Source organism: Sturnira hondurensis, unplaced genomic scaffold (genome assembly GCF_014824575.4).
Source record: "Sturnira hondurensis isolate 20B ecotype Veracruz unplaced genomic scaffold, ASM1482457v3 Scaffold0009733, whole genome shotgun sequence".
NCBI classification, from domain to species: domain Eukaryota; kingdom Metazoa; phylum Chordata; class Mammalia; order Chiroptera; family Phyllostomidae; genus Sturnira; species Sturnira hondurensis.
This window is the reverse complement of record NW_028082364.1, coordinates 5,219,630-5,232,068: the sequence shown is the minus strand read 5'-3', so window position 1 is coordinate 5,232,068 and position 12,439 is coordinate 5,219,630. Positions and strand designations below refer to the sequence as shown.

Here is a 12,439-nt window from a genome sequence, read left to right as displayed (position 1 = left end):
TTGAAATTTTAAATAGATCAGAGAGCCCTGGCTGGTGTGCTTCAGTGAATTTAGTGCCAGACCGTGAACCAAAGGGTCACGGGTTTGATTCCAGTCAGGGTGGATGCCTAGGTTGTAGGCTAGATCCCAAGTTGAGGGAGCAGGAGAGGCAACCACACTGATGTTTCCCTCCCTTTATTTCTCCCCCCATTCCCCTCTATAAAAATAAATGCATAGAAACCTTTAAAAAAATAGGGCTGAAAAGACTTGAATATGGCCACAAGAGGTCAGTGGAGGGCAGACCAGAGCCCACAAGCATAGATATGTGCCTTGTATCAAAGGCCTGCACAGACCCAAGAGCAGGCCTGAGTGAGGATGCTGGTACGGTTAAGGAGGTGGGGGAAAATATACCAAAAAAAAAAACCCAAAATGCAGGCCTTTCCCTGGGAGAGATGGGAAGGGCATCAAAAAGGCACAGCTAGGCACAACTCCAAGTCACTGAGACCAGGGGACACACCAGGCGACAGTCATTCTCTCCCAGTGCTGAGCCTACAGTGGGAGACCAAGGTCATCTGGGACCTCTGAAAAGTCACCAGGACTTCAGAGAAGCTCCATTCCAACAGGCTGAGTGAAGAGAGGACGAGCAAGGGAGATTTCTATTAGGCACTTAGTAAACCCTACTTTTCACTTGCCTCCCTTAACCACTGAAAGCCAATTTATAAATATGGATCGGAAAACAGAAATACCAATGCTTAGAAAGAATCCATATGCATAAGTAAATGTCCACTGTATTTAAAAGGCAACAATGCTCTTCCCAGTCTCATGTCCTCTTTTTCTCACAATGTGCAGCACCAGGTAGAAAGATCTCTCCAAGGTTGCTCCAAAGCCCGTGGGAGTAAATGTTCTGGTAGACCCACGGCTCTGCTGATGGGGTCCCTGCCACTTGGGAGCAATGCTGGTACCAGGCCCGGTCACCTCTGTACCACTCGTTCGTAGTCTGGTTGGTGGCGGCCAGGTACAGAGCAAAGCACAGAAAGCCTCCCAAGAGGAAGCTCAGCATCACGACAAAGCCCAGCAAGAAGACAATCCTCGGGAAGGTCAGGAACAGGTACTGGGGACAAAGAAGAGGCAGCACATTAGGCAGCTGGGCTCTGAGGTAAGTAAGGATCAGCACCCGCCAGCCCTGGTCTTTTCTGCAAAACCGTCAGAATTGCTTCTCCTGCTCACCCACCTGCGTGCACATCTGACCCACTGAACACAGGTCAGAAGCACTGACTGACAGCCCAGGAAGACACCCCAGTGTATACGGAGTTTAATATGGGATGAAGTGTGCGCACTTGGAGGAAAAGGGAAAGGGGAGTCCGGAGACGGTGTTGGGCAGTTAGGTACTCATAAAAGAAACAGAGAAGCCCTGGCTGGTGTAGCTCAGTGGACTGAGCACAAGCCTGTGAACCAAAGCATCGCTGGTTTGATTCCCAGTCAGGGCACATGCCTTGGTGGCAGGCCAGTTCCCCAATATGGGGTGTGCTAGAGATCATCATACGTTAATGTTTCACTCCCTCTCTTTCTCCTTCCCTTCCCCATCTCTCTAAAATAAATAAATAAAATCTTAAAAAAAAAAAACAGAGAGAAATAAATGGATCTTAATTCAGCAAAGTCAAGTCCAAATGGACAGAAGAGATCAATCTCCCTTTCAAAATGAAACCACAGCCCTGGCTGGTGTAGCTCAGTGGATTGAGCGTGGGCCTGTGAACCACACGATCGCGGTTCGATTCCCAGTCAGGGCACATGCCTGGGTTGCAGGCTAGTTCCCAGCAGGGGACTCACGTGAGGCAACCATACATTGATATTTCTCTCCTTCCCTTCCCAACCATACATTGATATTTCTCTCCTTCTCCTTCCCTAAAGATAAATAAATAAATAATTTTTAAAAAATAAAGTCAAAATGAAATCACAAAGATACAGGTACAGGAGTACCCACTGTACAGTGGCACTGGTTTTAACGGTCCCTCCTCCCAAAATACACAAGTGAAATGTTCATTCATGAAGAAGCGTCCAACCCGGGACAGTCCTACTGTGAGACAACAAGGAGCCATTCAAACGAGGCCAATGTCTATGTGCTAGTTTGAAAAAGCCGGTTGTGGCATGCCGTCCAGCGGGAGAACACGCGAGGTTCCACAAGGCCCAGTGCAGCCCGACCTGTGCAAATGCCAAATAGCTCCTGGACACACAGGCCAATAAAAACACAGAGGAGGAAAGCCTGATATACACACACCAGAGGCTACAAATGTGGTTGCCTCTGGGTAGCGAGTGCTGGGAGGGAGGGGTGTAAGTTTTCATTTCATTTTCAGGATGTTTTAAATTTTCTTCCCAGCTTTAAAATATAAATTGACAAACCACTGTGAAAGTTTAAGGTGCACAACAATGCAAAATATAATGAATATGTGTGTGTGTGTGTATATATCTCAAAATGATTAGCACAGTAAGGTTAGCTAAAGCATCAACATGTGGTTGCCTCTCATGCCCTGCCCACTGGGCACCTGGCCGGCAACCCAGGTATGTGCCCTATATTGGGAATTGAACCAAGGATCCTTTGGTTTTCAGGCGGGTGGTCAATCCACCGGGCAGGAGAAATGTAATTTTTAAAAAGGGCACTCCAGCCTTGGCACATGCCTGGGATGCTGGCCAGGTGCCCAGTAGGGGGCGCGCAAGAGGCAACCACACATTGATGTTTCTCTCCTTTCTCCCTCTCTTCCCCTCTCTCAAAAGAAATAAAATCTTTAAAAAATAAAAATAATTTAAAAAATTAAATAAATAAAAAGGGCACACCATATTTCCTCATCAAACTAGGGGAGGTGCCTCCCACCCCAGCAGTGGGTTTTAAAAGCAATCTGACAATAGATGTTAATATCAAAAGACTTGTAAGTACTGATAATCTTTGACCCAGTATTTATATTGTTTGGAATCTACCCAAAACAACGTCCTAAATACAAAACTGAAACCATACACACAGACTGCCCATCGCCAAGGGGAAAATGCACTCTGCCAACACAGACAGTCGGCGACCACCACCTTAACAGACCAACCCATGCTTCTTGGACCCCAGGTTCCACCAGACGGGATGCAACAGGAAACCTGCGACTCCATGTGGGAAGCATTTCTGCCGAGAAAAATTTAACCTGATTCTAATCAAAGCTCTAGAACCAACTTCCGGTTCACACTGGTGTCAGGAAACAGGAAGATTGAGGTGGCACTAATAGGAAAGAGGCAAATCTGGAACACGGGACATTCTGTAACAATAGGCGACTAGACTATTAAATACTTATTTCATTAAAAAAGGGGGGGCACTGTTTTAAACTAAAAAAAACCATCCAAATGTGATGCTTAACATTAAAGTGAACTCTGGTTCAAGGAGGTAAAGGCTAGGAGGACTAATAAAATGTAACAAGAGTTAGCGAGGATGTGGAGACACTGGACCTTTACACACTGCTGGTGCAACTGTCTTGGAAAAGTCTGGCAGTTCCTCAAATGATCACAAATAGTTACCATATGACCCAACAATTGTACTTATAACTCAAGAGAAATAAAAACTATGTCCACATGAAAACCTATACACAAATGTTCGTAGCAGCTTTATTTTTTTAAAAAATCCAAAAGTGAAAACGCCCCACCTGAAGAAGGGAGTACAGTGTGGCATATCCACACAACAGAGTACTGTTCGGCCGCAACAGGAAACGAAGTACCGCTTCCCGCTGTAGCATGGTGAACCTTAAAAGCAGTATGCTCGGTGAAAGCAGCCAGTCCAAAAGGCCACACACTGCACGATTCCATTTATATCAAGTGTCCAGAAGAGGTAAATCCACAGGGACAGAAAGCAGATTAACGGTTACCATGACCGGGGACAGAATGGAATGGGGAGTGATGGCTCACAGGTATGGGTTTCCTTTTTGGGTGACAAAATATTCTGAAATCAGTGGTGACAGTTACACAACTCGGCATGTACTAACACCATGAATCTTATCATTCAAAAGGGTGAATTTGCCCTGGCTGGCGTAGCTCAGTGGATTGAGCGCGGGCCTGCGAACCAGATGATTGCGGTTCGATTCCCAGTCAGGGCACATGCCTGGGTTGCAAGCCGGTTCCTTGCAGGCTAACTACCAGCAAGGGACGCACAAAAGGCAACCATACATTGATGTTTCTCTCCCTCTTTCCTTCCCCTCTAAAGATAAATAAATAAATAAAGTCTTTTAAAAAAAGGGTGAATTTTATGGTAGGTGAATTACGAATTTTAAAAGATTTTATATCAAAATTTTTTATTGATTTAAGAGAGAAAAGGGGAGGGAGGGAGGAAGAGAGAAATAAACATACGCCAATTTGTTGCTCCACTTACTTACGCACTCACTGGTTGGCTCTTGTATGTGCCCTAAAGGGGTCAAAACTGCAGCCTTGGCGTATGGGGACAATGCTCTGACCCACTGAGCTACCCAGCCAGGGCCTACAAATCAATTTCTTAAAATGGAATGGCTTCATGTTTTCACTGGGCAAACAAACGTGCTTTTTCCAATTTTGAAACCAGAAGTTAGAAGCTTACAGCCCACAACATAATTACCTGAACAAGAAGGAAGATGTCGATAACTTGGGAGTATCCAAGGTCGTCAACGTAAGTCTCCAGGTACAAGTCAGACAACACCACCACCCGGACCAGAAACACGGTGCTCACAACGGCCATGGCAGCCGCTGACGCAGTCAACGTCAGGAGATAGATGAGGAAGTACCTGGCGTTCCAGGCCCCAATGCAGTTGTTCACCCAAACACAGTGATGGTCAAACCGGTGCACACACCGGTTACACACACCTGCACAGCAACAGAAAGCCGCACGCCCAAGTTGGTGCTTGACGAGACAATGACACCACACACACCTACGGACTCTCCCACAAACGGGCTGCTGGCTGTATGAACCGGGGAAACGGCAGCTGCTGTCACCACACTTTCAGGACTGCAGTGTCCAACACAACAGCCACCGGCCCAGCCTCCTGTGGCCAATGGGCACTTGATACATGGCTACAAGAAACACTTGAGAGAATGCTTCGCTGACGTTCATAAATTTACAATTGTTTTTCAATTCGTGCAATGCTCCTGCAGAGTTCAATGTGATAATATTGAGATAAAAGGAGTTAGTGAATTTACTTAACTTAGGCAGTTTCAAATAAATGCTTCTGCTTTAAAGGAAAATCGATTCTTCTGATAAAGATAAACCATTATGTCAATGCAGATGTGGATGTTACAGAAAGTGACACTTTGGTACTGGCTTGCATAACGAAGGACTGTTAAGAGTGGAATAGCCCGGGTGAGTGAGTCTGCTCTTCCAACGGCAGACTTCACGACGACTAAATACAGACCCTGGGTTTCCGATGAAGATTTAGCGTCTGCATGAGAGGTGCTGAAACGTCTCTCTGAACATACAGCAAAAACTTAGTACAAAAACAAGAATATAAACTATCCCATAAATGATTTTTTAAACATTGTTATATTAAAATAGTATTTTAAAAGATTTCATTAATTTATTTTCAGAGAGCAGAAGGGAGAAAGAAACACCAATGTGTGGTTGCTTCTTGCACGCCCCCTACTGGGCACCTGGCCCGAAACTGGGGCATGTGTACTGACAGGGAATTGCACCAACAACCCTGGGCTTAACAGGCTAGTGGTGCTCAATCCAGTGAGCCACATCAGCTGGGGAAAAATAGTATTTTAGATATGCTAGGTTGAATAAATCATATGATTAAAATTAATTTCACCTATTTCTTTTTACTTTTGTAATGTAGCTACTCGAACATTTAAAATCACGTATGTGGCCCAAGTGGTCTTTGTTGGACAGCACTGGTCCAGCATGTTGGTAACTCCCCAGAACAGGCTCTGCCCGCAGATGGGGATCTGCAAGCACCACGTCTTGCAGAAACACCCCTTGGGCAGGATGCTCAGCCACTCGGCCAAGGACGGGCTGCCCTGCCCAGCACGGTTGGCCGCCCACGAGGCAAGAACACGAGACCTCACCTCCAGTCATCTGAAAGAGACCACTACCAGGCCGCCGCCAGCAGGGCCTGCCCGTGTCTGGGAGTCAGGTGGCCCTGCTTTCCACATCTGGAACAGCCCTTGCAGACGACGCCCACTGCCTGCCCTGGGAAGGTGGAGCTGGGGCAGCCGGGGCCACACTTACTGCAGTGCTTGGATCGTGCTGGCTTCCGTAAATCACAAGTAGAGCACCTCACATTCTTTGGAAACATGACCTCATCAAATTCATAAACTTGAAGAAGTAATGATTCATTTGCTTCTGTTATGGTACCTGAAAAAAGTAAGGACAAAGGTAATACAGAATATGCACAAAATCTGTCCTGACACGGCACAATTAAACACTGCTATATTTAATGTTTTAATTCGTTTTATAGTTTTTCACAGCTTTAATGAAATGCAATTCAAAGAACCAATTCACCCACTTAAACCGCACCATTCAGTGGTTTTTAGCACACCGCAGAGCTGTGACACACCGCCACAATTTAGAACTCTCATCACCGCCAAAAAAGGAGTCCTGCCGCAGTCGGCGCCCACTTCTCTCTACGCCCCACCCTCCGGCGGCCGCTAATCAGTACATCCGTCTACATGGATGTGCCTTGTATGCACACTCTGTACAAACAGAATCACATGGTATGTGGTCGGTGGTATCTGGCTTTTCACTAACATAATATTTCCCAGGTTCATGTGTGTTGTAGCAGGTATATAAGTACTTCATCCCTTCTTATTGCTAATAGTAGTCCACTGAATAGGCATACTGCATTCTATGTCACTATTCATGAGGTGGCGGACATTTAACACTTCAAGGACAGGAAAGGTTAAAATCACAAGAATGGGGGAAAAACAAGCAAATATCTATCAAAAGACAGTATAATATTAATATTAGACAAAAGAGACTTGAAAGCAATTACCAGCGACAGAGGCTCAGTATATTTTGAAAAAAGTTTCAAGGGAAGGGATGATACTAATTCTAAACTTAATGCATCTACTAAGAATTATACATGTGTACAACTAATATACACACACGGACACAAACACTGGGTTCAAAATATGCGAAGCAAAATCATACAAAAAGAAATCTCTCAAGTCTACTATCAGAATGAGAACACCTCTCAATCAAAGAATTAGTGTAACTATAAAAGATATTAGCATAATTAATAAACTTGATGTAATGAACTTATGTGGTTCTCTATATCCAAGAACATGGACCATTTACAAAAACTACATGCCCAGGCATACTGCAAATATCAATAAAATTTTCCAAAGAAATACTATCCTTCAGACCTGGCTGGCGTAGCTCAGTGGATTGAGTGCTGGCCTGTGAACCAAAGGGTCGCCCGTTCGATTCCCAGTCAGGGCACATGCCTGGGTTGTGGGCCAGGTCCCCAGTGGGGGTATGAGAGAGGCAACCACACACTGATGTTTCTCTCCCTCTTTTTCTCCCTGCCTTCCCTTCTGTCTAAAATAAATAAATAAAATCTTTAAAAAAATACTATCTTTCAGAACATAAACTCTCTATAAAACACAATTAAGTGGAAGTATAAAAAAAATTGGGCCCTGGCTGGTGTAGCTCAGTGGATTGAGCATGGGCCTGCAAACCAGACGATCGCGGTTCGATTCCCAGTCAGGGCACATGCTTGGGTTGCAGGGCAGTTTCCGGCAGGGGCCAGTTCCCTGCAGGGGATGCACGAGAAGCAACCATACACTGATGTTTCCTTCCTCTCTCCTTCCCTTCCCCTCTAAAGATAAATAAATAAAATGTTTTTAAAAAAATTAAACTAGCGCTAGCCAATGTGGCTCAGTTGGGCAGAGCATCACCCTGCACACTGAGAGGTTACGGGCTCGATTCCAGTCAGGGCACATGCCTACATTGCAGGTTCAGTCCCTGGTCAGAGTGCACACAGGAGGCAACTGACCAACGTTTCTGTCTCTCCCTTCCCATCTCTCTAAAAATAAAGAGGCATGTCCTCCAGTGAGGACAACAAATAAAGTAAATAAAAATAGAAAGTTAACTAAAAAACATATAAGGAAACTTTTCAAATACTCTAAATGACCCATGGGTCAAAGAAGGAAGGAAAAATAAAATTAGAATACACTGAAAAGATTATGCAAACACTAAAAAGCAAGTCTTTTGCAAAGTCCTTCGCGGGATCACTGCGTGTTTGCAGCACTGTCAGTGAGACTGACAGCTGAGCTGGCTCTACCCAGAGCCTCCACGTACCGGGGTCGCTCACAGAACTTAGGGTGAAAAACGTCAGGTTTACAATGAGCAGCAGGTAGGGCAGAAGGAGGAGACACAAGGAGAAGTCCAGGTCTCGGCAGTAGCCAAATATTTCCCAGGTGTATTCTGTATAAACCATCCCTTGCAAGATGAGGTGCAGGATGATGAAGATGTAGTTTCTGAAAAGAAACAGACATATGGCTTGTTCCTGGGGACTTCTCCAAGATGAAATCGGGCTACACCAAGGAAAGTTAACCGAGGGCCAACTACTTCCTTTGGGCTTGAGATAACAGTAGGAATTACATGAGAAACTATGTGAAACATCTGGCATAGTGCCTAAAACATAGTACGTTCTCAATAAATGTTATCTATTATTATGACCAGCTGTCTTGGGAATTGAGTGCTCAGTATCTGAATATACTTTTTATGGAAATGCTATAAGTTTTTTCCCACTCTTCAAATACTTCTGTTTGAAAGCAGACCTGTCCCACTCCCAGAGAGAAAAGGCAGACTATCTCTGAGCCCAGGCTCTGAGCCCAGACCTCTCTGTCCTCGGCAGCAGTCCTCTCTGTGTCATGCTGGAAACCTTACAAGGAGCTTCCCGGAGCTACAGAATAGCAACAACTAACAATCGAAAGAGAAAGGAAGATACTATCTAAACTCAAATATAAATACCGTGTGTGAAACAGGTAATGGAGCAAACCTAGCATCGCTGTCTGAAGGCATTCTGGAATTACATAGGAAAATATCTGAAACGAAAAAAAGAGGAACATTCGATTTCATTTCTCATTCTCCCCACTTCCCCCCAGCTCCCGCCAAATTAGATGCTTTATGTTCAGCTGACAATGCTCGTGATGTTGTGCCCCTGCACAGGGGCAGGGAAGAGGTTTAAGAGCGTAAAGAGGCTGGCTTCCCTCAGCTGGCCTTCCTCTGAAGCCAGCTCCTCCACTTTCCACCCTGACCTCCAAGAAGGCGCCATGTCAGGGTCTTCAAGTCAAGGGAGGGGAGCAGAGCAGATGGATCAGGTAATGCTAAGGTGAATGCCGCTCCTTTCCCTGCCCCGGGTTCCATCCTACATTCTGGAGTCCCCTCCAGACCCCTGGCCATTAGGCCAGGCCCCTCCCCAGTCAAACTCTTCCCAAGGACTGCTCACCCCAGTTTTGCGCCCTTTGACCCCTGAAGGAGTGGGGGCAGCCCAATGCTTAGCTTTCCGTGCCTGTTTCACCCATCAGGCCCCTCTAAGCAGACACTGCTCAAATCCATGCCCAACAAAATGCACCAAGTCGAGAAAAATACCCAGCCTTAAGAATACTACCTTGTGCCCTGGCTGGTGTGGCTCAGTGGATTGAGCACCGGCCTGGGAACCAAACAGTCCCCGGCTGGATTCCAGGTCCCCGGTAGGGGAGTTTTGAGAGGCAACCACACACTGATGTTTCTCTCCTTCTCTTTTTCCCTCCCTTCCCCTCTCTCTAAAAATAAATAAAATTTTTAATAATAAAAAAATGCTACCTTCTCTTAAAGCACCAATACAAGATTATTTTAAACAATAAGGGAAACACACCCTAAGACTTTGCAATATGTGACAACTGCCACAAATAAAAGAACAAGCAAACACATGAATAAAAAAGGCATCTCTTGTTTGTTCCATCAGGAATAGGGGTGAGCCTTCTCACTGGTAGAACAGTGGTCTTCAAGCAGCATTGTTACCTGTGTGCCTCCCCTGACCAGGCCTTTCAGGTAATGGGTTGTGGAGCAGACACAGATCACGGCGCCACCAACCAGCACTACAGCCAGGTAGAACAGGAAGAGAACCAGGAAGTCCATCTTGGGGCCAGGAAGGAACAGAAAGAATGTGACTACACCAAGGGATTCATTCCATGCCTCCTATTCTCAGAGATCAGCTCCCTAAATGGTTCCCAAAAGAAAATTCAGCAGCCTGTAAGCACACTGCCTCTTCTGTCAGGCCTCCAGGCAGGTCCTGAGCTCTCTCCCCTGTAAAAGTTCCCTAATTAAACGAGTATGGACCTGGCTGGTGTAGCTCAGTGGATTGAGTGCGAGCTGCGAACCCGGCAGGTCCCGAGTTCGATTCCCAGTCAGGGCAGATGCCTGGGTTGCGGGCCAGGTCCCTGGTGGGGGCCACGTGAGAGGCAACCACACTGATGTTTCTCTTTCTCCCTCCCTTCCCCTCTCCCTAAAAATAAATAAGTAAAATTTTAAAAAAGGTTTTCTTAAAAAAAAAAAACAGTGTGGTCCGCTTTGGGGCATCTCCTATCTGCAAATTCCAAGCTAAAGTGGGGAAAATATGCAAAAGGCATCCGCCTTCTCTCCCCCAGCAACAAATCATTCTCCTACTTCCTTAAATATATACAAATATCCACACAGATGTTGACACAGACGTAGCCTAAATAATGTGCACCCAGTGCCATGGTAACAAGCATCCCCTACAGCGGTGGAGGCCCCAGGACAGGCATCCTGTCTGTGAAAGGCCGTACGAACACGGGCCTGTATTAAGAAACTGAAGATGGTGACTTTTGGCCTCAGTAAATATGATTCTGGGCCTGACTTCCAATTACAATGACCGAACTAGGAACTATTCACGGGGCGAGAGAGAGGAAACGAACAGCAGTAATCCTCACGAGGTGGCTCAGGGTCCCCAGCCTACATATCTCTCTTTTTCGGATAATTTTCGGCGGGCGGCTCTGACATTCCTTCTGGCAGCATTCCCAGGGAATTCCAAAGGCATCTCCTCTTGCGCAGAGGCAGGCGCCTGGACCAAGAGGGGACACCCAAAGCTGCAGGAGTCATGATTCCTCCAGGCGGATGAATCCGGCTGCAAAGACAGATCAATTCAGCACTCGCATAAGACGACTCGTTATATAGAAGAGTCAGGGGAGGAAGACACAGAGGAGGAGAATTGGAAACTCGGGGGATGCGAGACCCCGCAGGGCGAATGGGGTTATAAGACTTCCGGAGAAAAAGCTAACGGGGGAGGAAATAAGCTGGGAGCCAGGTGTCGGCGCCGGGGACCCGACAGAAGGGTCTCCCTGACGCTGCTCTCCAGCCTAGGATCCCGGCAGGTGGGCCGGGTAAGGACCTTTCCTCGGGGGCCGGAACCCGAGGTAGGGGGCGGGGCTCAGGAGGCTGGAGGGTTATTTGGGGTTGAAGAATGCTGCGGCCTAACACAGACCAGTGCGCGGGGCGGTGAGACGGACAGACGGACAGCCCCGAGCGTGCCGGGGAACCTGAGCGCCCACCGGAGGACGCCTTACCTCAAAGAGCGACCCCCAGCCCGGCCCGCCGCACCGGCGCCTCCAGGGCGCGCCCCCAGACTTCCGGCGGATTCGTGACGTCACACGCGCCGGCTTCCGGCGGAAGTGCGGACGCCGTGGACGGGGTGGGAACGGCGGTTCGTGTTCGGTTTCTACAGAGGCGTTGGGACTTGCACGACTCGGGGGCTGCGGTGCAGCCTGACGCGGGAAGGTCGGACTTGAAAGTGCGGTTGCCAGAAAGCCGAGGAAAAGACCGGCCTGCGTCTGCCGCGGGCCGGGAGCCGGGGTCAAGTAGAGCCGAGCAGGCCCGGCAGTCCAGGGCAGGCACCCGCTGTGCCTTCGTGCTGAACATTTTGCTTTGCTTTCTGCCAGCTCCACCGTTGGGATCTTTGCTCCTGCTGTCTCGGATCAACTCTGAACATTTTGCCCCTGGGAGCAGTGACAATTGCCTGACCACAAATCTGGAGGATAAGAAGGAAAGCTGTTTAATGATGGTTGAACCTGGGGGGACAAGAGCTGCTTCCAAACATAGCCCTGAAAAGGCCCCTGTGGTGTGTTCCTCTGCTCTGAACGCCTCTGAGGCCGCTGGATAGACTGGTGTCTATTCTTATACCTCTGAAAACCTGTCTCACTGAGCCAGGCCTGCCCCCTCCCTTTGAGGGGAAGTGTCTGATCTCCAAACACTGGCCTGAAACGCATCTTTTCCTGGCTGGCTTTGCTGCCTGCCCCCAAAGCTTTTTCCTTTTTAAAAAACTTACCGAGCTGGGCACCTTCTGATACGTTATATGCAAGACCTTCAGGGACTTGTAGACACAAAACTGAACAACAACAATAGATGTGATCGCACCAGGGAAGACTGGTCATGGGTGGAGACTCATCACATCCCGAGTGAGCTGGATTCGTC

The 12,439-nt window shown here is 47.4% G+C and overlaps 1 protein-coding gene across 4 annotated transcripts; it reads right to left on the bottom strand.

Annotated features, from left to right (window-relative positions):
* Positions 1–731: 731 nt before the first annotated feature.
* On the bottom strand, positions 732–11,595 carry ZDHHC4 (zDHHC palmitoyltransferase 4). 4 transcript variants are annotated; one of them, XM_037057860.1, is made up of 8 exons: positions 11,536–11,595; positions 10,929–11,096; positions 9,974–10,097; positions 8,942–9,015; positions 8,267–8,445; positions 6,194–6,319; positions 4,589–4,833; positions 732–1,090 (listed from the first exon to the last, which is right to left on the bottom strand). In XM_037057860.1, exons 2-8 carry the CDS (start codon positions 11,069–11,071, stop codon positions 800–802), a joined length of 1,182 nt encoding a protein of 393 aa, XP_036913755.1. In that variant the 5' UTR covers positions 11,072–11,096; positions 11,536–11,595; the 3' UTR covers positions 732–799. The 4 variants fall into 4 exon arrangements, with proteins under 4 accessions (XP_036913755.1, XP_036913757.1, XP_036913758.1 ...); XM_037057862.1 differs by lacking the exon at positions 11,536–11,595 and having other exon boundaries at positions 10,888–11,022; XM_037057863.1 differs by lacking the exon at positions 11,536–11,595 and having other exon boundaries at positions 10,903–11,022.
* Between the last annotated feature and the right edge of the window lie 844 nt (positions 11,596–12,439).